The sequence below is a fragment of the Nycticebus coucang genome, chromosome X (genome assembly GCF_027406575.1).
Source record: "Nycticebus coucang isolate mNycCou1 chromosome X, mNycCou1.pri, whole genome shotgun sequence".
NCBI classification, from domain to species: Eukaryota; Metazoa; Chordata; class Mammalia; order Primates; family Lorisidae; genus Nycticebus; species Nycticebus coucang.
The window spans coordinates 186,331,642-186,355,628 of record NC_069804.1 but is presented as its reverse complement, the minus strand read 5'-3'; the positions used below and the strand labels follow the sequence as shown (position 1 = coordinate 186,355,628).

The following is a 23,987-nucleotide window of genomic DNA, read 5'->3' as shown; positions in this document are numbered from 1 at the left end:
CTTTTGATAATATCCAGCATCCCTTCATGATCAGAACACTTAAGAAAATTGGTATAGAAGGGACACTTCTTAAACTGATAGAGGCCATCTACAGCAAACCCACAGCCAATATCGTATTGAATGGAGTTAAATTGAAATCATTTCCACTCAGATCAGGAACCAGACAAGGCTGCCCATTGTCTCCACTGCTCTTAAACATTGTAATGAAAGTTTTAGCCACCGCAATTAGGGAAGAAAAGGCAATGAAGGGTGTCCATTTAGGGTCAGAAGAGATCAAACATTCGCTCTTCGCAGATGATATGATTGTATATCTGGAAAACACCAGGGACTCTACTACAAAACTCTTAGAAGTGACCAAGGAATACAGCAGCGTCTCAGGTTGCAAAATCAGCATTCATAAATGGATATCCTTTATATATACCAACAATAGTCAAGCTGAAAAAACAGTTAAGGACTCTATTCCATTCACAGTAGTGCTAAAGAAGATGAAAATTTGGGAGTTTATCTAACAAAGGACGGGAAAGATCTCTATAAAGAGAACTATGAAACTCTAAGAAAAGAAATAGCTGAAAATGTTAACAAATGGAAAAACATACCAAGCTCATGGCTGGGAAGAATCAACATTGTTAAAATGTCCATACTACACAAAGCAATATACAATTTTAATGCAATCCCTATTAAAGCTCCACTGTCATACTTTAAAGATCTTGAAAAAATAATACTTCGTTTTATATGAATCAGAAAAAAACCTCAAATAGCCAAGACATTACTCAGAAATAAAAACAAAGCAGGAGGAATCACGCTACCAGACCTCAGACTATACTATAAATCGATAATGATCAAAACAGCATGCTACTGGCACAAAAACAGAGAAGTACATGTCTGAAACAGAATAGAGAACCAAGAGATGAATCCATCTACTTACCGTTATTTGATCTTTTACAAGCCAATTAAAACATTCAGTGAGGAAAGATTCCCTATTTAATAAATGGTGCTGGGTGAACTGGCTGGCAACCTGTAGAAGACTGAAACTGGACCCACACCTTTCACCATTAACTAAGATAGACTCTTACTGGATTAAAGATTTAAACTTAAGACATGAAACTATAAAAATACTAGAAGAGTGTGCAGGGAAAACCCTTGAAGAAATCGATCTGCGGAAGTATTTTATGAGGAGGACCCCCCCCCCGGGCAATTGAAGCAGCTTCAATAATATACTACTGGGACCTGATCACACTAAAAAGCTTCTGCACAGCCCAGAACACAGTAAGTAAAGCAAGCAAACAGCCCTGAGAATGGGAGAAGATATTTGCAGGTTATGTTTCCGACAAAGTTTTAATAACCAGAATCCACAGAGAACTGAAACGTATAAGCAAGAAAAGAACAAGTGATCCTATTGCAGGCTGGGCAAGGGACTTGAAGAGAAATTTCTCTGAAGAAGACAGGCACACGGCCTACAGACATATGAAAAAATGCTCATCATCTTTCATCATCAGAGAAATGCATATCAAAACTACTTTGAAATATCATCCTAACTCCAGTATGATTAGCCCATATCACAAAATCCCAAGACCAGAGATGTGGCCTGGATGTGGAGAAAAGGGAACACTTCTACACTGCTGGTGGGAATGCAAATTAATACATTCCTTTTGGAAAGATGTTTGGAGAACACTTAGAGATCTAAAAATAGACCTGCCATTCAATCCTATAATTCCTCTACTAGGTATATACCCAGAAGACCAAAAATCACATTAAAACAAAGATATTTGTATCAGAATGTTTATTGCAGCCCAATCCATAATTGCTAAGTCATGGAAAAAGCCCAAGTGCCCATCGATCCACGAATGGATTAATAAATTGTGGTATATGTACACCATGGAATATTATGCAGCCTTAAAGATAGATGGAGACTTTACCTTTTTCATGTTTACATGGATGGATCTCGAACATATTCTTCTTAGTAAAGTATCTCAAGAATGGAAGAAAAAGTATCCAATGTATTCAGCCCTACTATGAAACTAATTTAATGGCTTTCACATGAAAGCTATAACCCAGTTATTACCTAAGAATAGGGGGAATTGGGAAGGGAGGGGGTAGGTGGGTGGAGGGAAGGTGATTTGTGGGATTACACCTGCGGTGCATCTTACAAGGGTACATGTGAAACTTAGTAAATGTAGAATGTAAATGTCCTAACAGAATAACTAAGAAAATGCCAGGAAGGCTATGTTAACCAGTGTGATGAAAATGTGTCGAATGGTCTATAAAACCAGTGTATGGTGAAAAAAAAAAAAATATGCAGGATAACCACTAAAAGGAAAGTAAAAAAATGTTATAACCAATTAGTGGAAGGACAAAGTAGAATAATAAAACATATTTCATTAACCTTAAAAAAGCAAGAAAAGGCTCGGTGCCTATGGCTCAAATGGCTAAGGCTCCAGCCACATACACCTGAGCTGGCGGGTTTGAATCCAGCCTGGCCCACCAAACAATGACTGCTGCAACCAAAAAATAGCTGGGCATTGTGGCAGGTTCCTGTAGTCCCAGCTACTTGGGAGGCGTAGGCAGGAGAATCATTTGAGCCCAAGAGTTGGAGGTTGCTGTGAGCTGTGATGCCACGGCATTCTACCCAGGGTTACAGCTTAAGACTCTGTCTTAAAAAAAAAAAGCAAGAAAAGGCACAAAAAGTGACATAAAATAAGTGGATCAAATAGAAAGCAAAAAGATAGCAGGTATAACCCATAAACATTAAGTAGAATTGAACTAAATGCTCCAATTAAAAATATTATCAGGCTGGATTTTTTTAAAAGTATATGTTAATAAGAGACATATTTAAAATATTAGTATACAGGAAGGCTAAAAAATAAAGGATAAATAACTCTTCCATGACAACACTACGTAAAAAGATAAGGTTGCCAAACTCAAAAAGTTAACATCTAATTTTGACAGTACAAATTGACATAGACTTCCAGATGAAAGCATGAAGTCTTGAAACATAAAATTATATCATTAAGATCTAGAATCTATTTTAGTGGTTGATGCTCAGAGTAAATGAAGACAAATGAGCAACATTTAACGCATATATAGAGGGAAGAGCCCATAAAGGGGTGGGGAAGAAATAAGTAAAGGAAACACAGCAAAACAAATAATTCATGAGTTCAGAGATTCAAGGAGAAAGTTTAAGATAAGCACCAAGAAATTACCTAATGAGATGGCTGGACAGGTAGAATTAAAAACTAGAGCTTAGGGGATTTGTCTTGGGAAGGTCAAGAAGTAACAATTGTAGTAACTATTCTTTTAAGATGTCTGGCTATTCAAGGAAGAATATAAGAGTATACAGGAAGATACAGGATTGAGAAGCAGTGTCTTTTTACTTTTTGAAAATTAGAGTAATTTAAGCATATTTGTATTGTAAGAGAAAAAAAATCCAGTTAACAGGAAAAACAACCCCCAGAAGAGAGACAGAACATGTGACAAACAAGGTCTATGAAGAAGTTGCAGTTTTGCATAGGAAGAGGACTTCTTTTCTTGATATGGGAAAAAAAGGAGGCAAAGTGGTTAAGGTGGAGAAATTTGCATATAGCAGTCATAAGCATATGAAGTTGCTGCCTGATAGCTTGGTGGGAGGGGAGTAATTCACTTTTATTGTATTTTTTTTTTTTTTTTTGTGACAGAGTCTCACTTTGTCACCCTGGTACAGTGTGGTGGTTTCATAGCTCACAGTAACCTCTAACTCTTGGGCTCAAGCAATTCTCTTGCCTCAGCCTCCCAAGTAGCTGGGACTACAGGCCCCCGCCACAATGCCTGGCTATTTTTAGAAATGAGATCTCACTCTGGCTCAGGCTGGTCTCAAACTTGTGAGCTCAGGCAATCCACTCGCCTTGGCCTCCCAGAGTGCTAGGATTATAGGCGTGAGCCACCCATTTTTATTGTATTTTACACAATCTGGATTAATACTCTGGCTGAGATCATCAGAGTATATAAATTGTTCCCCAAGTGTAAGTTTCCATTATGCAAAAATCCCAGGATACATACCTTTTCAGAAATTGTGCGTATTTCTGTTCCAGTATATCCAAATTTGGAGTCACTCCTATTGAGGAAAAAAAAATTAGAAAAAAGCAGGAACTGGGGTTTAGAATATAAAAAGGAATCAAGGCAAAATAACAAGACTAAAAGTTTCTGCAATGAAACCATAGCAGAGACAAAAGAGAAGGGAAAGTGAACTGAGGATACAGTTGCACTCACACATCTATTAGAAGCAATACAGGAGTAACTGAATGTATAAAGTTATCGTGAGTAAAAGTTAAATTCCTGGAATACTGGTATTTAGGAGGTGGGTTTGAGAAGTCAAGTATGGTATGCTTTGAAGTTCAAATTACCCAAAAGTTTCAGCACCTCAAGCATTCAAGCTAGTAAGAAACTCTGAGATAGGGCCCATGGTAGGGGTAGGGGGTGGTGGCAGAAACTCCATGACAGCTGAGATGAAGGCATGGATCAACAGGGGGAAATGCTTTTCAATGTTTATGCTCTCTGTCAGAAAGAAAATTTCTCAATGATATTTGAAGGGAGAAAGAATATAAAATATATAAAGCAAGAATATGGAAAATACATTGATAGTCTTTTTAATTTTCTCCATTTAGTCAACAAAATTGTACTTGTAAGAGCTTTCACAGGTACACATATAATATTGGTTTCCCCAAGTATATTTTTCACATACATATTTTGGGTTAACAATGACTTAAAGATCATAAGATATGAGTAAACAATTAGTCTTACCTTGTATCATCATTCAACTAGAGTGGGAAAGAGCAGAAAACATTATTATTGACCATATTGTGGTTGTATGATGTACATGGAAGCAGATTATATAAAATTAGATCATGTGTTCATGCAAACCGCCATGAAAGAATGAAGAATGAGTTTAGATTGCAAACAGCTAAACTGTATTTCCTCATTCTTTTCAGCACCTCTGCAAAACTTAACGCAGCGAAACTTTTTCGTCCTTGAAACACCTCTCCTCTTAAGTTCTTTGAGACACTTCAAATGCTTTGTTGATACCTCTAGTTCCCTAGAAAGAAGCCTGGAAGTGAGCGAAGGGGTTCTAATCATGAGGTGCTGCTTCCTAATACGCTGATGTCCTCAAGATCCTGCAATGTCTTTCTCTCCCGCCTGACCTGCAGTTTGGATGAACATTGTGATCAATGCGCTATGTAAAGAAAAGCCACAGACTACAAGAGAAAAAGAAATGCTCCCTGGGACGTGTTCCAATCGCTGGGGGCTTTCGGGAGAATAAACAACTATTCGGAAGAAATGTAGATCCACGCACCAGAGGCATGTAAGCATGTCCCAGGATCTAAGTCAAAGATGCCTGTGGCTTCCGCAGTCCTGGGTGCTGGTGGCACTCAACCCAGGGACAAGGCTGGGATTGCTCAGCAAGATTCAAGCCAGGTGACTGACCGACTCACCTCTCCTATACACAGCCCCATCACTTCCTCCTTCTCTGTGCTCAGAGCGTGGTTGAGACAAACTAGGAAAGCATCAGACTCGAGATGAACCGCTTGCACCGCCTGCACCACCTGCACCGCCATTTTGGTCCGACCCTGCTCACGTCCGCTTTGGGCCCACTTTGGCCTGACCAACCGGGTGCTACGGCGCAGCCTCCCCAGCGCCCCCTGCTCTGCGTCCCGCCCAGGCCTGGCCTTCCGCGCGGATTCCTCGGGGGCGGGGCTTTGACAGAAGGCGTGTCCATGAGGGGGTCGTGGTTGTTCGGGCGGGGCGGGGGCAGCGGGCAAGAGGCAGGCGCGCGGGGGCGGAGCTTGGGGGCGGGGGCGGGACCCGTCCAGCAGCACCTGGGAAACGCCCGCGCCGGTTGGGGCGGGCGTGGCTGTCGGGACAGAGGGCGGTGGCCGGACTCGGTTAGGGTGTCAGGCCGGGAGGCGGGGGCGACAGGGAGGCGGCGCTCTCGGGCCGCAAGCAGACGTGGTCTGTGAGCGGCGCCCAGTCGCGTGGGCAGACGCCTCCCCGGCGGCGGCGCCCATTTTGCCCGCCCGCTGAGAGTAGTACGTGGCCTACACGCTTAGGGGCCAGCCCTGTCAGGCGACCATCAGCGCAAAAACGCCGGCCTCTTGAGCCAGAGGACGCTCTTCTGAAATTCGATACTAAAGCAGTTAAGGTTTCGTTTTGTTTTATTTCCAAGCCGCAGCCCCTGAATCTTGCACAACTCTCCCTGGACCACTTCCGGTTGCCGGCCCGCACCTCGTAACTTCGGTTCCAGTGACCTCGGCCTGCAATGCCCCCCGTTTCGCCCTGGGCTCACGTCGCGATCCCGGCTTGAGAGGCCTGGGGTGGGGGTCCTGGAAGTTTTAACCTAGCTGTTCTCGAGGCGGATTAATTAGCCCAAGGAACATTATATTCATGTGAGTAACCTTTTGCAGAAACAGTACTACACTGTATCTGAAATGAAAGTATCCCTCCTAACCTTGTCTGCTGCTACTTTCTGCAAAGGCTCTTAGGTAGCTATTTCGTTAATGCAGTGAAGGGGAATGAAGGGACGTCAGTTTTTATTCAAGTTTGGACATACATTAGCTGTCCAGAATACAAGTTTCCTCAGGTCTTCTCATCTTGGTATCAGACGTTGCTAAATTATACACGTATGTAAAAGTAACCTTATTGTGACGCACGTCAAACATGCCCAAGGGTAAAAGACATATCGTCCAACTCACAAGTTTGGGAATTACACGTGGATTTTAGAAGCGACTCTAACCGAAAGAAAAGTATCTGCCGTGCCGCCTCCACAGCCCATCCGTGTTTCTTCCCTTCGTTTGTCTTTTTATTTTCTGGTAGTTTTGAAGCCAGGCAGGCATGGCAGTACTGGAAAGGGAACATTCCCAACGTGCTACTTGAAGAGTTGTTGATGCTTTGCTCTTTTCTCCCAAGTCAGTTCCAACCCTAATGCTTATGGGTCACAAGGCTCATGTTTCCATGATTAATTTTGATAATGGTGAAAACTGAAAATTTTTTAACTGCAATTACATTGGACCCACCTAAATTTCCTCTTGTTATAATTTATATCATATACTACTACTGTTTTCACTTACTGTTTGTGCCTACTATGACCTACCCTGATGAGTCAGGAACACCTGGTCTTCTCACTGTTGTATTTGGTGATGGGATATTTTGAGTTTTAAAAAGGCCTTTTGTTCGATGTTGGTCAAACAACATATTACATTGGTCATATTCTACAATGACATTCACTAACTTTCATAACACTCATGGCTGCGTTCTACATACAGCTCTTAAAATTTAATTGGACTTGAAAAAACTATTAACATTTATAACAACCTTAGTATATGCTAGATAACTCTACTAAGAACTTACATACCAGTTTTATATAAATTGCCCCTGTTGGAATCAGGCTGTACAACTTCCTAGCTGTGTGACCTTGGGCAAGTCACCTAACTTCTCTACCTTTACTTTCTTCATCTTACTGTGGAAATGATAATACTGCCTACAACACAGCACTTCTGCAAAGATTAAATGAGTCAATACATATAAACACATGCAAAACATATAGGAAGTGCTACATAAATGCTACTTTGATTAATTTGTTCTTTAACTCATTTTACACCTCCAGAAATTTAGGTGTTGAGACATTAACTTGTCCAAGGTCACAAAGCTACTAAGTGGCAGAATCAGTATTCATACACAGGCCAAGTTGATTCCAGGGCATGTATTTTTGGTACTTTCACCTATTCTGATTGCATGAGTTTATTAATTGACTTCAAATAAAATAAGTATATTCAACGGATCAATGCCTAAAAACTATTCAAACACCTGGAAGTTAAACCATGCTTTACAAAAGAAAAGAACTAATTCTGTAAAGAGAAAGCAATACTGAAAGAAGCCCTCTGTGTTTATATGTCATCCATTTAGAACCTAATTTTCAAAACGCCTAAGAAACTATCTAGTCCAGTGTATTCTCTGGGCGTGGCATCAAGCCATGGATACAGTCTTTTTTAGTGCATGATAAATTTATAAAGTTATCTGAACATTTTCTGAGTCCATTTGTATTTACAGGTGATGGTATCTTTAACTTGAGTTGCACAGCTTTATATTTCATGTATTGCATTGCACTTTGTACCTAAGTTTATCTTCAGATTTTAAAATCTTCATCTTAGGTCCAGGAGTCATGAATTTTTTAAACAAGTGTCATGTGCCAAAAAATGTTTTCTACTCAGATAAATTTGGGAAATGTTAAACAACATAAAGTTTCTTTCCTGCATAACTTTCCAGAGCTTTTACTATGCTAATGTGCCTTATGACTCGCCAGGATTCCCAGACTTATTTGACCAAGGAAAATGTTGGGAGCAAATGTACAAATCAAAATTTTCCATTCATACAACCTGTCATTTTTTAGGCTTTGATCTGAATCCCTCTCACTAGGCCTTTACTTTTCTCTATTGAGAATGTTGTTGGTTTATGTTCATATGTTGGCTTTTCTGTTCCTTGATCACTACAGTTGCCTTTCTCTGGGTTTTCATGGTCTCCAAATGGTAACACATACAAATCCAGAATAATGTCCTGAGTGGTGTTCCCAGGCTTATCCTGCCGATGCTTCTGAGAATGTGTTGTAGTGACTCATAGTAACTCAGACCATCATTTCCAATCTGTTTGCCCTCTATTCTACTGGAATTATTTCCTTTTAATGTCAGTATAACCAATAAAATTTTGTTTTTTATTCAAAAGAAATTTATATTTCAACATGCTGGTTGGTGCTAGGACCTATCTGTGAAGTTGAGACTGTCTTGAGACCCTTAACACTTGGTTTCCATTTATAAAAAAAAAAAATAGAATTGGCCACACTTACGTCTTTTGTGATCGAAATCCAGGCTTTAATATCTTTTATCTCGACACTAGTGTTTACTAGGTTTTTGTTTGTGTCTGTCTTTACCAAAGCTCTTGGGGATTGGGGAAAACAGAACAATTAACTGTATCTGCTATATGGGAAAAAAAGTTTAAAAATTTAATATATAGCTAGAGACTAATGCCTAGAGAATCAATTTCTACCCGTGTATACATGGTAAATCATAACAGCCACTTGTGGACTTCCTTTGTTTCACCTCCCTTTCAACCATACATATGCACTTGTTCATAGAAACATAGTTTGACGAGTATTGAGACTCATGGTGCCCAGAATTTCTCATTCCTTCTATTAAGCAGCACACAATGCTATACTTTGGGGAAGATAGGACTTGTGAAGTAAGCAAATGAAATATGCAAGGAGATTTATAATTAGGGGCCAAATATGCACTTCAATTTAAACATAAATGCTACAGTAGTCATAAGAGGCACTACTTTTCTAAAGTTGTCATAGAAGAGGCAGGCATCTGACTCTGCTGTAATAGCACTTAGAAAGGCATAGAGGCCTGGGGAGTCATTTAAAGCAAGTGTAAAGAAAGAGCAAGGGTATGGAGCAAGGAAATGAGCCTAATATTTGGGGATTTTGTTTGAAATACATTGGTAGTGCCTGCTGGAATTGATGATAGATAGGATGTAGCAACTGAAGAAGAGGAAGAAATCCAAGAGAACTCATTAAGTGTTGAGTCTGCAGGATCAGGAGCAGTGGCATTGCCATTGAGAAAAACTGGGATTTGATTAAAGAGAAAGGATTTTGGAGGGCAAATCCTCCAATGCCATATCTGTTCTGTCAAAGGTAGAAATACAGTACAACTGTGTCATGATGCTATGAGTGAGGTCCAAATGATTCGTTCATGCAAATTGCAAGTCATTGTGAGGTCCTGAAATGAAATCTGGGGCTGGGCAGAGGATCATAGCAGGAAGAGGTATGTTCCCTTTATCCCTGTCAATGTGCACAGGGGTTTTCTGGTCTTCTATGTTGGGAAATCAAAATTTAAACCTATGCCTCTGAAAAAATGGGCTCCTGTAACCTCCTACAGCATTATTAAAATGAAACAAGGAGCTAGTTAATTAACATTTGCTCTCAGCCAAATCACCATGATTCCCAAAGTCTCTTGTAGCTCACAAATTCCATGAAGCTACCTTAAATACTTTTCCTAACATGAAGATCCCCTTCTGGAAATGCCCAGCTGCTATACATCTTTTCTTAATAAACTGATAAATAGGTCTTTTCCTTTAAAACAAACTTTTAATTTCAATGTAGCCATGCTAAAATGAGTGTGTATCCCTAGGCATGTTTTTGGGCATATGTTATTGCTATCTATGTTTTCCAAGACCCTACTTTGTGAATGCAAAGAGTGAGACCACTTTCCAGCTTCCTATAGTGTTTAGTCCTATATTTCCATAGAACTCCTCATCTAGCCAAATTCTTGAGTGCTTTGCAGTCGAAAGTTAGCAACCTGAGGCTCTGAGTATCACTTGATTTATCTTACAGAAAGCTTCAGATGTCCTTGGTTCTATTTAGGCTGTACAAATAGACATATAAAAGGTTTGGTTCTGGTTGCTGGCTGCTATTACCAGGTCACCCTTGCTCACTGGTGAGTTCATTCAAACCCCAAAGTCACACCTGTGTCCTGTGCACGGGTGCTGCAGGCTTAGGTGGAGAAAAGCAGGGCTAGAATTGGAAACCAAAGCCCAGAATGGCAGGAGAGGATGTGGGGGCTCCACCCGATCACCTCTGGGTTCACCAAGAGGGTATCTACCGCGACGAATACCAGCGCACATGGGTGGCCGTCGTGGAAGAGGTAACTTTATATTTTGCATATTTGATTTTGCTTTCAAGCAATTTGTTTCTATATTCTGTTTCAGTATTCTGAAGTCTTTGGTTTTATTTTTGATCATTCCTTTCTATTAGGAGACAAGTTTCCTAAAGGCACGAGTCCAGCAAATTCAGGTTCCCCTAGGTGACGCAGCTAGGCCAAGTCACCTTCTTACCTCCCAGCTACCTCTCATGTGGCAACTCTACCCGGAGGAGCGCTACATGGATAACAACTCTCGCTTGTGGCAGATACAGCATCATTTAATGGTACACATGTTGCTTAATCATTTTGCATTGTATTGAAACTCTTGTAACAGAGTACTCTATAAATTTTTATTTTTTCTGACAGGTCAGTGGAGTACAGGAGCTGTTGCTTAAGCTTTTGCCTGATGATTAAGCTGGTATGTATTTCTGTTTCTCCCCCACCCCACCCCGCCCCACTTTGTTTTCACTCTATTCATTTGTGGTGATTTGAATGATTTTTTTTTTCCAGGTGCTGGGATTCTAGGAAGATATGCTCCTTTGTTCTGTTCAATATATGGCAATCACTTCATCCACTACTACAGTGCCCACCCTTGGGCCTTGGGGAAGGGAGTGGGTTGAAAAACTCCAGAACATGGAAGTTTAGGAAGGGTCATGAAGAATACTGCAAGTGAAACTGCAGAGAGGGAGAAAGCAGGCAGAAAGCCAGTCAACAAAAGCACTTAGTCAGGATACGTAACTTGAGATTGACTCCTTTAGAAATTGCCATAAAACCTTTAAAAGACATCATCGGCTGGAACTGGGATCTGATGAATCCCACAAAATCAGCACCTGCTGCAGAACAGATGCCCTCATCACCAAGAACTTGGTACTGATTTAGAGAGAAGAGAGCGGCTCCTAACAGCATCAACATCTGTTTGTCGCTTATTTGCCCTGCAGCAATTCACCTGCCTTTCCTTCTTCCATCCTGTAAATATCCTAGCTTTTGCTCCAGTGTTTCCCATCCCAGTACTGATCTAATTTAGATCTACTGAGAAGTTAGGGAGCTCTGGAAAAAAAGAGATTTGCATTGATTAAATGATCTACAAAGGCTCCTGGGCCTTTTTTCTTTCTGAAATTGTCTTCAAATTATTAAAAGTAGATCAAAATTGGGGGCACCTAAATTCATTCTTTGGTTACAGATATTTTAAATAAGTTGGTTTCTGTAAGACTTTAAAAAATAGCACTTAACTGATACCTTTCTCAGGAAGTAATAGTATCAAATATTTCTGAGTCCTAGGAAAGCTTTTACTAATATATAGTTTTTTAAGTTAAAGTAGTCATAACAGTTTATACATACTAAATGTAAGGTTTTAATTTTTTTTAATTCTTGGGAATAATACCTACCATGTATTGAGTCCTTACTTCCAGGCACTATTGTGTGCGTTTTATATATTTTATCACATTTAATCCTTTGTCAGTGCTTTGAGGTAGGTATGATTCCCATTTTATATAAGAGTAATTGAAAAAGGCTTAAGGAGTTTAACCATTTACCAAGAGTTTCTTCTGTGAGTAATAGAGATGGGCTATGGTATAGTCTCCTCTTGTCTAACATTAGTTTACAATATTCAAGATGAGTTGATTGAATTCAGGGTTTCGTCACATTAAGCTATTTATATCTTCCAAATCTAATTAAATAGATAATATAAAAATATGGTTGATTTTTTTATCAATATGATCCTATGAACGGGAAGAGTATTTTTTATTGTAATTTTCCAGCAATTGTATGGGCATATGACTTGTCTCAGAAGAAAATTCCACGTAGAAGTGTTTTAAAATCTTTATGGAGAAAAAGCAAAATAAAAATCATTTTTCTCTTTTTAGTTTTCTGGATATGCCACAGAAGGATCCGTGCCAGAAACAAGCCTGTGAAATACAGAAATGTTTACAAGGTAGTATGTAAAATGCTTTTTAAATATTTTTCCACTGTGAACTAACTATAAGAGGTCAATTGTTCTTTTATCAGCAAACTGTATAAACTCTTTTCTTACAATGTAACATTTCTGTAATTATCCTGAAGGTTTCTTCATTGTGTTATCAAAGATGCATAAAAAAGTGATATGGTCAAACCAGGACTTTTCAATCCTGTTTGTGCATTAGAATCACCTGGAGAACTTAAACTTGCCTAGACAATTAAATCAGACTTATCGGAGCTAGAGTATGACCAGGAATCATCTAGAAAGTTAATCAGGTGATTTTAATGCACAGCCAGAATTAAGAATTACTGAGCTGGCTCTGCGCCCGTGGCTCAGTGAGTAGGGTGCCGGCCACAAAAACCGAGGCTGGTAGGTTCGAGCCCAGGCCAGGCCTGATAAACAACAACAACTCCAATGAAAAAATAGCTGAGTGTTGTGGCAGGCGCCTGTAGAACCAGCTACTTGGGCAGCTGAGGCAAGAGAATCGTTTAAGCCCCAGAGTTTGAGTTTGCTGTGAGCTGTGACACCACAGCACTGTACTAAGGGTGACATAGTGAGACTCTGTCTCAAAAAAAAAAAAAAAATCTGAGCAAAGCTCTTTTTTAAAAAGGCTAGTTTTAAATAGGTTGGTATCACTTCACTGGAGTTGACAACTGTGTTTTTAAAAGCATTCTGGTAAGACTGTAGGAGGCAGGGTAGGAAGCAGGGAGACCAATTAGAAGTTGGCTTCCTAGACGGGGAGATAAGATATTTATACAAATAATTACAAGGCGTGATACAATTTAATACACTACCATGAAGAAGCCTGTGTTTGGGTAAAGAGAAAACTACTGCAAAAAGATAAAAAAAGAAACTCAAGTGACCCCAATTATTTCTGTCTTGCAGAACTGGCTAGTCTAGGCCAGTGGGACAGTTCTGCTCCATGGTAGGTCATGAATATATCCACATTCTTCCTCATGGAAAGGGGAAAGAAGATAAGGTCCAGGCTTCTTTTTAAGCAAGTAAAGTGGAATTCATCCATTTCACTTCCTTTCACATCCTTTTGGCAAGAGCTTAGTTGTAAGTCACACCTAATTGCAAGAAAGAACAGGAAATATTTTGTTAGGTAGCCCTGTGCTCAGAAACGAGGGGAGTGGATTTTGGAGAGGCAACTACAACTCAGTCTCCCACAAGGCCAAAGTAAAGTGCTATGCAGGTCCATAGGTAAAAGCTAACTTCTCTGCTTGAGGTATCCTTGGACATATTTTTGGAGGTAGAAGCACATTGAACTAGGCCTTGAAGAATGGGTAGGGTTTTGACAGGCAATCATTGTGAGGAGGTGCTTTCCCCATGCAAGAAACCAAAGTGAGGAAGCAGAGAGAAATTTTGAAGAAAGGAGTCTATTTTGGCTGGAATTTCAGGTACCATGTTGGAACTTCATTCTGGAGGTAATGGGAAGCCATTGACTGTTCCATCAGTAAGAGAACGACATGATCATTATTGTGCTTTAGGTAAATTTGCTTTGTGTGTGTAACATGAAGAATAGGGAAGAGATTGGAGACAGACAAACCAGACTGGGAGAACAAGTTAGTAATGTCCTAAAGCTACGAGGCCAGTACTGTAGGGTTTAAGAGGAATGGTTGACAAATCATTGTAAATCAACGTTTTGGAGGTCATGGACTCCTTTGAGAATTTTGTGAACACTATGGATTCTCTCCAGATACAGTAAGTCTAAGGGAGGTGAGGAAGCTACAGAAGTTAAAGTATGACCAGGTGGAGGAGGTTGGTTCATGAGGTTTAAGGAAAGAAGCTGTCTCCAAAACATAAAAGCACAAGGTAAAGCAGCAAGTGCTGATGTAGGAGAGATTGTAAGTGATCCTGATGATCTAGCTAAGATAGTTGATGAAGGCGGCTGCACTAAACAGATTTTCAATGTAGATTAAGCAGCCTTCTGTCAGAAGAAGATGCCATTTAGGACTTAATAGTTAGACATAACTCAATGCCAGCCTTCAAAGATTCAAAGGACAGACTGACTCTGTTGTTAGGGACTAATGTAGCTGGTGACTGTAAGTTGAAGCCAATGCTCATTGACCATTCTGAAAATCCTAGGGCTCTTAAGAATTATATTAAATCTGGGCGGCTCCTGTGGCTCAGTCGGTAGGGCGCCGGCCCCATATGCCGAGGGTGGCGGGTTCGAACCCGGCCCCGGCTGAACTGCAACCAAAAAATGGCTGGGCGTTGTGGCGGGCGCCTGTAGTCCCAGCTGCTCGGGAGGCTGAGGCAGGAGAATCGCTTAGGCCTGGGAGTTGGAGGTTTCTGTGAGCTGTGTGAGGCCACGACACTCTACCGAGGGCCATAAAGTGAGACTCTGTCTCTACAAAAAAAAAAAAAAAAAAGAATTATATTAAATCTAAACTGCCTATGCTCTATGAATGGGACAATAAAACCTGGATAATAGCACATCTATTTACGGCATGGTTTACTTTTTTTTTTTTTTGAGACAGAGTCTGTCTCTCTTGCCAGGGCTGGAGTGCAGTGGCACAATCTAGCTGACTGCAACCTTCAATTCCTGAGCTCAAGAAGTCCTCCTGCATCAGCCTCTTGAGTAGCTGGGACTACAGGTGACTGCCACCATGCCCAGCTGTTTTTTTCTATTTTTAGTAGAGATGGAGCCTAGGTCTTCTCAGGCTGGTCTCCAAATCCTGAGTTCAAATGATCCTCCTGCCTCAGACTCCCAGAGAGGCAGATTATAGACATGAGTCACCAATGCCCAGCATGTTTACTAAATATTGTAAGCCCACTATTGAGACCTGAACAAAAATAAAGATCCCTTCCAAAATACTGCTGCTCATTGACAATGAAGCTGGTCACCCAAGAGTTCTGATGGAGATGTAAAAGGAAATTAATGTTGTTTTCATGTCTGCTAGCATAACGTTCATTCTGAAGCCAATAGATCAAGGAGCAATTGTGACTTACAAGTCTTTTTATTTTAAGAAATCCATTTCATAGATCTACAGCTGCCATAAATGGTGATTCCTCTGATAAATCTGAGTAAAATAAATTGAAAACTTTCTGGAAAGGATTCACCATTCTAGATGCCATTAACAACATTCATGATTCATGGGAGGAGGTGCAGACATCAACACTAATAGGAGTTTGGAAGACGTTGATTGTAATCTGAATGGATGACTTTGAGGGGTTCAAGGCTTTAGGAGAGGAAGTAATGACAAGTGTGATGGAAACAGCAAGAGAAAATTAGAAGTGGAGCCTGGAGATGACACTTAATTGCTGCAATCTCATGACAAAACCTGAACAGAGCAGCAGTTACTAAGTTTGACCAAATGTTAGAAAATTTCATATTTTAATCAGTGAATGATTATTGTCAGAAGAGCGAATAGAAAAAAGTACAAGGTTATCTGAATTTGAAAATTGTGTTTTTAAATGATTTTGCTTCATTATTGAAGTAATAGATAGAGGCTTGGTGCCCATGGCTTAGTGGTTTAAGGCGCTGGCCACATACACCAGGGATGGCAAGATTGAACCGGCCCGGGCCTGCTAAAACAACAATGACAACTACAACAGCAACAACAAAAAAATAGCCAGGCACTGTGGTAGGCACCTATACTCCCAGCTACTTGGGAGGCTGAGGCAAGAGAATCACTTAAGCCCAAGAGTTTGAGGTTGCTGTGAGCTGTGACACCACAGCACTCTACCCAAAGTGACATAGTAAGATTCTCTTTCTCAAAAAAGTAATAGAAATGTTCATGAAAATATAGAAAGGTGCAAAGGAAAAGTGTTTAAAGCTCCCCCAAAGACCCACCACCTAAGAAAATCTTTCTGTATTTCCCTGGATTTCTAATTTTTATTCTTGGACTTTTAATTTTTTGTTGTGTTTTATAAAATCTTTTAGACTAATCTAAAATGTTGTTACATAATTACATTTTATACATACTTTTATTCCTTTCCTTCAACTTTAAGGAAAAGGAAAAATTTTTTTTGCATTTAACTTTTTCTCCCGAATTCTTAACCCTATTCGAAATAGCAATCCATGGCTAAGAAAGAATAAGAATCAAATTTAAAAGACTTTGTACAGGTGAGAAGATAAGAGCTGGAAAAATTAAGAGTGTCAACATTCAGTGCTCACTAGATGACAAGCTCCGTTGTAAGGACTTTACATATATTAATCAATTCATTCATGAGGTAGATTCTACTGTGAACCCCTTTTTATAGATGGAGAAATAGACACAGAAGCTACAAAACTTGACCAAGGTCACAAATCTTGTAACGGGTATGGTGGGGATTAGAACTCACCCCTGACTTGCTCTAGCTATAAACCTGGACATGTAGTCACCTTGCTATAGTGTCTTTCTATGCTTACTACAATTGATCCCATTTTAGTGCTGGGAGACTTAGATCAACTGCAGCTGACTTAGAACCTTTAGGTCAAGTTTTCCTTAAGTTAGGGTTTATGTGTAGTAGGTATCAACAAATGTCTTATGAAAAGGGCCAAACAGGTAATATTTTAGGCTTTGTGGGCTATGAGGTCTTTGAGTGCACATTTAAACCCTTAAAAAAATCTAAAAACAATTCTTAGTTCTCAAAGAGGGTTGAATTTGACCCTCAGGCTGCAGTTTGCCAACTTCTGATACACAGACTTGGTATGGGAGATCTAGCAACAAGCTTAAGCCATATGCAAAGTAAGGTGTGGGGTATGTGCATTTTTCTAATTCATCAAATTACCAAAAAGGACTACTGACCAATAATAGTGTTGAAAATCACTGACTTAGCAAAATGCACACATAAACTATTAACCTTAAAAGAAAGGAAATTATGTGTTATTAATAAAATAGCTTTCAACTACTGGTAAATCATTATTTTCTTCCTAATGAACCTGTTAACAGGTTTCTAAATCAGATAGATTTCAGTGGACTTGGGAATATCCTTTCTTCCAGTTACATAGGTACCAAAATTGAAAAGGGATGGGAAGTGCTGACCTGAAGTTCTCTTAGTCCTGAAGTTGTCTTAGTCCTATGAGATCATGACTAGGATCTGCCTTGTCCTTTTTTCAGCCAATAACTACATGGAATCCAAGTGTCAGGCTGTCATCCAAGAACTGCGTAAGTGTTGTGCTCAGTATGCCAAGGGAAGATCACTCGTCTGTTCAGGATTTGAAAAAGAAGAGGAAGAAAACCTGACACTGAAGTCTGCATCAAAGTAAAGTTCTGCTGAGAAGTTAAATGCTGCTCCATGTTTCCACCAAGCGAGTTTTATTTATCTTCTTGACTTGTTCAGGCCAGGTAGCAGCAAATGACAAATGAAAAATGCAACTATTAAAGTTAACAAATATGCCATCTATGCAGAACAGGCAAAATAATATAAATATATTAAAGACAAATATGTAGAATGTAATAAAACTGAGCTGCTAAAATAAACAAGTGAAAATTTTTGATTTTATACTAAATGTATCTTAAAACTATTAGGTATAGGTATTAATGAGTGCTCTTTAGCCTTCAGACCACTAGTGCCATTCGTGAAACTTAGTCAAATCAAGTATGTAAGGTGAAAGGACTTACCCCTCCAGCATCACAGTTTTGACACTATTACACGCTAAATTATAAAAGTTTCCTTTAACCTAACTCAATACCTTTTGTACTTCCAATAATGGATAGCAAAGCATCTTTCTAGATGCCAGTAAGAACATTTCTTTCTGCTTTTGCATCCCCACCATGGTGCCTAGGCAGAAGTGCTTAATATTAGTGGTAGGAATGATGCTTTTCAAATGAAAAAAAAAAATCATTTTTTAAAATTAAAATTTTTAGGTGGTTTATCTGTTCTTTATATCCTTATAATAAAAACCTGTTCCAGAGGATCTGAACAACATTAATACAAAGCAGTTGAAGGAAACTTGTTGACAGTTGTCACTTTACAGAATAGAAAGAGACACTATCCAAAAAGCCATTAGCATTCCTCAACTAAGTGCTAGAATCACCATTGCCATGACTAAGAGCAGGAACAAATTCTGATAGGTCCCCATGTTCAAATACTATTACTATTTGAGAAAAAAACAGTTTTCTTTAAAGCAGCATTCTCCCAAAGTGTTTCTAGGAATTGCTGTAACAGAAGAGAGGCTCCAGTGATAAATTTAGGGAATGCTAGGTTAAACACAAGTAAACAAATTTCTTTCCTGACAGACTTCAGAGATTTTTGTGTGTTATTATGAATTATGATTCTTCCAAAAGGAACATTGTATGCAGTTCTTGCCAAATGAACCTGTTTTGCAGGCATCATTTCTTCAGTGTTCTCCAGAGGGACTTGAAGAAATGTTGCCTTGGAGAGATTTTGTCCACAAACCAGAGTAACAGTGCTAAATTCACATGAAATCATTTGAATGAACTTTTGTGTTAATAGAATTAATTTTATAAAACATTTATGACTATAATGCATACATCATCTACAAATCTAAATTTTATTTCAAATTATCAATCAATAGTGGTGCTAAGGTTTACATTAGGAATCATTATATAATCAAATAGATTTTGGTTGCATTACAAAATTATTTTTACTGAGTTAAATACTCATGTTTCATACTGTTTTAAGATTTTTCCACAAGGTTTATTACTTTAGAGTTTTGAAAATCCCAAATCTATTTGTTCCTTTCTTTGAGCAGTGAAAGAGTGTGATTTAAATTGTATTCTTCTTTTATTATTATAATATACAAAAAATAAAATGGCCATCAGAGAAAGCTTAACATTTACTAAGTGCACTTAATGTGTTAAGGACTGAGATTACCATTGAATCTCAGTCTTCAGGAAAGAACCTAGTAAGGTAAGAACTGTGATTTCATCCCCCATTTTAGAGACCAAATATAACCCCTAAATTGGTTATTAGTGATGCTAAGTTTAATCATTTGGTTAGTGACTGGCCTTTTAGCTGGAAAGGTAGTTTTTTGCCTTTGTAATGGGTAAGTCATTCTCATAGGAATATTCCATTAACCCACAACCTTGCTCTTCCATTTTGCCACAGTGCAACAACTCCTTTCCTTGCATCCACTCCAAGGATTCCTAAAACATTTAATAGACTATCATATTACGTTTGGGTTCATTATCCAGAAGGCATGTGAAGTTTATGGCACTTAATTTTAAAAGGTTTAAAGGCCTATTAAGTAATCACTTAACAGACCTCCAAGTTTATCAGCACCTGCTGTATTTAAGTGGTTCTCAAGTTTGGCTAATCTTTAGAAATATCCGAGATACTTTAAAACCTCAGGCTGCCCCAACAGCACCTCAGACCAATGAACTCACAATCTCTATGAGAAGAGAGGTCAACTTATTAAAATTCCACAGGTGATTACTGTGTGCAAGCAAGTATGAGGACCACTGCTCTCAGTAATCGTCATTTCTTTTTTTTTTTTGTAGAGACATAGTCTCACTTTATGGCCCTTGGTAGAGTGCCGTGGCCTCACACAGCTCACAGCAACCTCCAACTCCCGGGCTTAAGCGATTCTCTTGCCTCAGCCTCCCTAGTAGCTGGGACTACAGGCGCCCGCCACAACGCCCAGCTATTTTTTTTGGTTGCAGTTCAGCCGGGGCCGTGTTTGAACCCGCCACCCTCGGTATATGGGGCCAGCGCCTTACCGACTGAGCCACAGGCGCCGCCCAGTAATCGTCATTTCTTACCACTTTAAAGACAATTTTGGCAACTCAATAAGGTGACTTTACAGCTTTATAAAAATGTGAAAAAGTGCAACACTGAGTTTTCTTTAGAAAAATAATGTTCTTAATTTATTCCTTAAGAATAAAAACATCATAGATGTAAACCACTCCTTTCTGGGAAAGGAGGTCCATAAGTTAAATAGATTTTCTTCTCAATCGTTTAAACATTAGTGTGATGTCTTGGAGAACTGGGCAGAAGATGTATTTTAGTTCTGGATCTGATTTACCAGGAATCATACTAGGTCCAAAAGTGAATGTAATCAAAACTTCCCTCAGAAGAAACAGATCATGAAAACTTCAATTATTCTCAGAAACTTCAAATCCATCCCTATACCATTTTTTTTCAAGCAGAGATTGATTGTATTTTCCAAAACTGTACATAAGTAGAGGCTTCAAGAAAGAGGGCAACCATTATTTAGGTCCATCTTTCTGTCAAATGTCAAAGGATCATGGAGAGAACATTGGTACAATAGTTTACTACACAGTAGCTACTTGAAGCGTGCAGTCCTCCAACTGGAATCCCACCTGGTCTTCTGCCAGCAACTAACCAGACTCAGTGGCAAGGGCTCTCACAGTAATGGTGGGCCAGGTTGGGGCCTACTATTCCTGTTAATGGATGTCCGGAACTTGAGTGGTAACTTTGGAACAAACAAGTGGCCGTTTGAGAGAAGAGTCTGAATGACAATAATACTGGCTCGGCGCCCGTAGCACAGTGGTTACGGCGCCAGCCACATAAACTGAGGCTGGTGGGTTCGAACCCAGCCTCAGCCAGCTAAAAAAATGACAACTGCAACCCAAAAAAAGGCATTGTGGCGGGTGCCTGTGGTCCCAGCTACTTGGGAGGCTGAGGCAAGAGACTCGCTTAAGCCCAAGCACTCTACCCAGGGTGAGAGCTTGAGGCTCTGTCTCAAAAAAAAAAAAAAAAAAAAAGAATGACAATGATACTGATGGCTATGGGTTGCTCAGGCAAGAGGTCCCCCAACCCAGGTGTCCTTAATAAGGACACTGCCATGTTGACCCCAAGCTGGCAGCCGCTGGAAGTCATACCTGGACCCCTCTCTGGAGAGAACTTCCGGAAGGAGAGACTCAAACCCCATCCTACCCACTCTCACGATGGGAGAAACACTGGGCCAAAGAGTAGCTCTAACTGGCAAGGACACGGAGAACCGGCAGTGGCACGGAAAGGGACAGACAGGTCTTTTGAGCCCGAAAGCTGTCCAGGCACTGCCAAGTCCTGGTGGGCAGAGGGCGGTACCAGCAACGCACTTTTACTATTTAGCCGCCACCCTAAGGCTGATAAGTTGCAAGTCCCCAGTGCGTTGTCACCGGATCCCCGCCAGCAGGGGGCGCCCAGTCCCGGAACACGTTCAAAGCCCAGTTCCTCAGTTCAAGGAAAAGCTTCAGCTCCCCCACCACTGAAAAGTAATCCCCACAATGTTATTGCACTCTGGTATTGAACAAAATACGTGCCTAAACAGGCCCCACTAGCCCAATGAAAATAATGCATTCAAAGATGGAGCCGCCTGGTCCTGGTGTCATCTCGGTTTTGCACCTGTTCTTTTGGGGAAACCTTTATCTCCTACACTTAACCACCTGAAGCAAAGCTACCAGCACAAACGAGCCCTTGATTCAGACGTTACCCTACATGCCTGAGCCTCCTCCACTGATGGTTTAGTCACACTGAAACCTGAGGTGCGCACTGGTGCAGATGTCCGACCTCCACACCAGCTCTGCACAACCCCAAATGGCTGTGGTGGCCCCAATCTATGGGCAGAACTCAAACTCATTCTTACATCACCAGGATGGGGCCAATCTAAAATATTAACCTCAAACATGTCCCTTATGGTCCCAGAAACAATCAACTGGGAGTTAACTTTAGAAGGGTCCTAAATATCTCATTCTGGACAATCAGGATAGTCTGAGGCCAGATTATTATCTGTTACAACCTGTTCATCTTTGCTGTCCTTACCAATAATCACAGGAAAAACATGGACCAAAATACAACCCCCACCCCACTGGACAAACATTGGGTACAACATGCAACCCAAAAGCTAACACTTCCGTTAGAGTTTCCTGTCGCCATTCCATTGGTGTTGGTAAATCACACAAGTAGTTAATTGGCTGCATTCAGGATCACTATACATGGCACCACCTAGAGACCCAGGCACTGGAAGCAGCAGGTGGGGAACTAGTTAACAGATGACTCAGGGTCAATATATTGCAAACAAAAAACTCAGGAGGACGTGTAAGATTAAGAAATGTAAGAGATTACCCAAATGAAATGTGGACCTTGTATGGATTTTGACTCAAAATATAAAACACTTGAGACAAGGAAATTTTGAACAATGACCATATATTGGATGGTATTAAAGAATTATTTTTAATTTTTGGTATGATGAAGTATTTCTGATTTTTGAAAAGAATTCTTACCTTTTAGAGATACATGTGGAGATATGATAAAATCATATGTTGGTCTATTTGTTTCACAATAATTGATAAAACAAGTATATCTTAATTTCATGATTGTTGTTAAGTGGGTGATGGATAGATGGGAGGGCCATTGTATTGTTGTTTACTTTATGTTTAAAATTATCCATAATAAAAAGTGGGGGAAAATGTTAAGTTCTTGTAGAAAAATCTGCAGCAAAGAGGTTCATACCAGTCCAATTTTGAGATGATTAACCAATATTGCAAATTAATCTTGCCGTAAATAAGAAAAATGCAAACAGGTGATTTCTACAAAGTTCCACATAGCCACTAGTAGTTTCATTTCTAAAATTCAATACATCATTTTCAAGATAGGTTAAAAACATATTAAATGCCTTTAGAAACACATTTTTCAAAGGATGGTCTGCAATTTAAAGAATTACTAGTAAAACTAACCTTTCATAGTGAATTTTTCTTCTGTAAGGTCATTATTCATACAGTCAACAAATAGCACCTGTTAAGTGGTAGGCCCTGTGAGTATAATGGTAAAGCAGACAGAAACCTTGCTTTATGGAAGCTGATATTCTAGTTGGGATTACAGACATAACAACTTGCCATTACGACAAAATGTGCTTTCTATATGTGTGCGTGCATAAACTTTTATTTCAAAGAATAATTCTAAGAGCTGTGGTCATCATGAGACAGCAGATTACAAATGATGGAAATAATTTATTTCACATGTACTATCACTATCTTTCTCAATTCTGTATGCTTGGACAGCTACTTCTTTAAAATTCTGGTTTAAATTTTATGTTTCATACTAACTAAATTAAAAAAAAAATAGAACTGGCACAGTGGACGACCTATGGCTTACCCCAAGTGTTTTGACAAGAGGTGAAAAATACTTCATATCCAAAACCTAAACCTTTTCAAACGAAATAAAAATCCAAGAGCTTCTTCCCTTTCCCACCTAAATAAACCTTTTGGAAATAGCCATGAGAAGCATTATCCTGCATGGTGGAAAACATTCCTGGGCACTATCTTCATGTCCCTAAATGATTCGCCAAGTCTGACGATCCAGCCAGGCACGGATGTGATCCCAGCACTCTGGGAGGCCAGGGCAGGTGGATACTCCTTGAGCGCAGGAATTTGAGACCAGCCTGAGCAAGAATGAGACCCCATCTCTACTAAAAATAGAAA

The 23,987-nt window shown here is 39.8% G+C and overlaps 3 protein-coding genes across 3 annotated transcripts in view; 2 read left to right on the top strand and 1 right to left on the bottom strand.

Annotated features, from left to right (window-relative positions):
• BRCC3 (BRCA1/BRCA2-containing complex subunit 3) overlaps nt 1–5,796 on the bottom strand; it is a 117,245-nt gene extending 111,449 nt beyond the window's left edge. Inside the window, exons 1-3 of the mRNA XM_053580756.1 lie at nt 5,463–5,796; nt 4,774–4,790; nt 4,033–4,087 (exon numbers count right to left, since the gene is read on the bottom strand). Coding sequence (XP_053436731.1) covers nt 4,033–4,087; nt 4,774–4,790; nt 5,463–5,585 — 195 coding nt within the window. The 5' untranslated portion in view covers nt 5,586–5,796. The remainder of the gene's footprint in view (nt 1–4,032; nt 4,088–4,773; nt 4,791–5,462) is intronic.
• Nucleotides 5,797–10,580: 4,784 nt separating this feature from the next.
• MTCP1 (mature T cell proliferation 1) lies at nt 10,581–11,360 on the top strand. Its single transcript, XM_053579533.1, has 4 exons — nt 10,581–10,718; nt 10,829–10,999; nt 11,082–11,133; nt 11,226–11,360. The coding sequence occupies exons 1-3, from the start codon at nt 10,614–10,616 to the stop codon at nt 11,127–11,129; spliced, it is 324 nt and encodes a 107-aa protein (XP_053435508.1). The 5' UTR covers nt 10,581–10,613; the 3' UTR covers nt 11,130–11,133; nt 11,226–11,360.
• A 100-nt stretch (nt 11,361–11,460) lies between these two features.
• Nucleotides 11,461–18,089, top strand: CMC4 (C-X9-C motif containing 4). The gene is made up of 3 exons (XM_053579534.1): nt 11,461–11,582; nt 12,578–12,645; nt 17,718–18,089. The coding sequence occupies exons 1-3, from the start codon at nt 11,524–11,526 to the stop codon at nt 17,864–17,866; spliced, it is 276 nt and encodes a 91-aa protein (XP_053435509.1). The 5' UTR covers nt 11,461–11,523; the 3' UTR covers nt 17,867–18,089.
• Nucleotides 18,090–23,987: the final 5,898 nt, after the last annotated feature.

Excerpts from the sequence above, each read along its gene's own strand:
- MTCP1 (XM_053579533.1), top strand. The coding sequence starts at position 10,614 with ATGGCAGGAGAGGATGTGGGGGCTCCACCCGATCACCTCTGGGTTCAC. Across the intron at positions 10,719-10,828 it reads GGGTGGCCGTCGTGGAAGAG|GAGACAAGTTTCCTAAAGGC; the intron begins GTAACTTTATAT and ends CCTTTCTATTAG. Across the intron at positions 11,000-11,081 it reads AGATACAGCATCATTTAATG|GTCAGTGGAGTACAGGAGCT; the intron begins GTACACATGTTG and ends TTTTTCTGACAG.
- CMC4 (XM_053579534.1), top strand. The coding sequence starts at position 11,524 with ATGAATCCCACAAAATCAGCACCTGCTGCAGAACAGATGCCCTCATCA. Across the intron at positions 11,583-12,577 it reads CCCTCATCACCAAGAACTTG|TTTTCTGGATATGCCACAGA; the intron begins GTACTGATTTAG and ends TTCTCTTTTTAG. Across the intron at positions 12,646-17,717 it reads AATACAGAAATGTTTACAAG|CCAATAACTACATGGAATCC; the intron begins GTAGTATGTAAA and ends TCCTTTTTTCAG.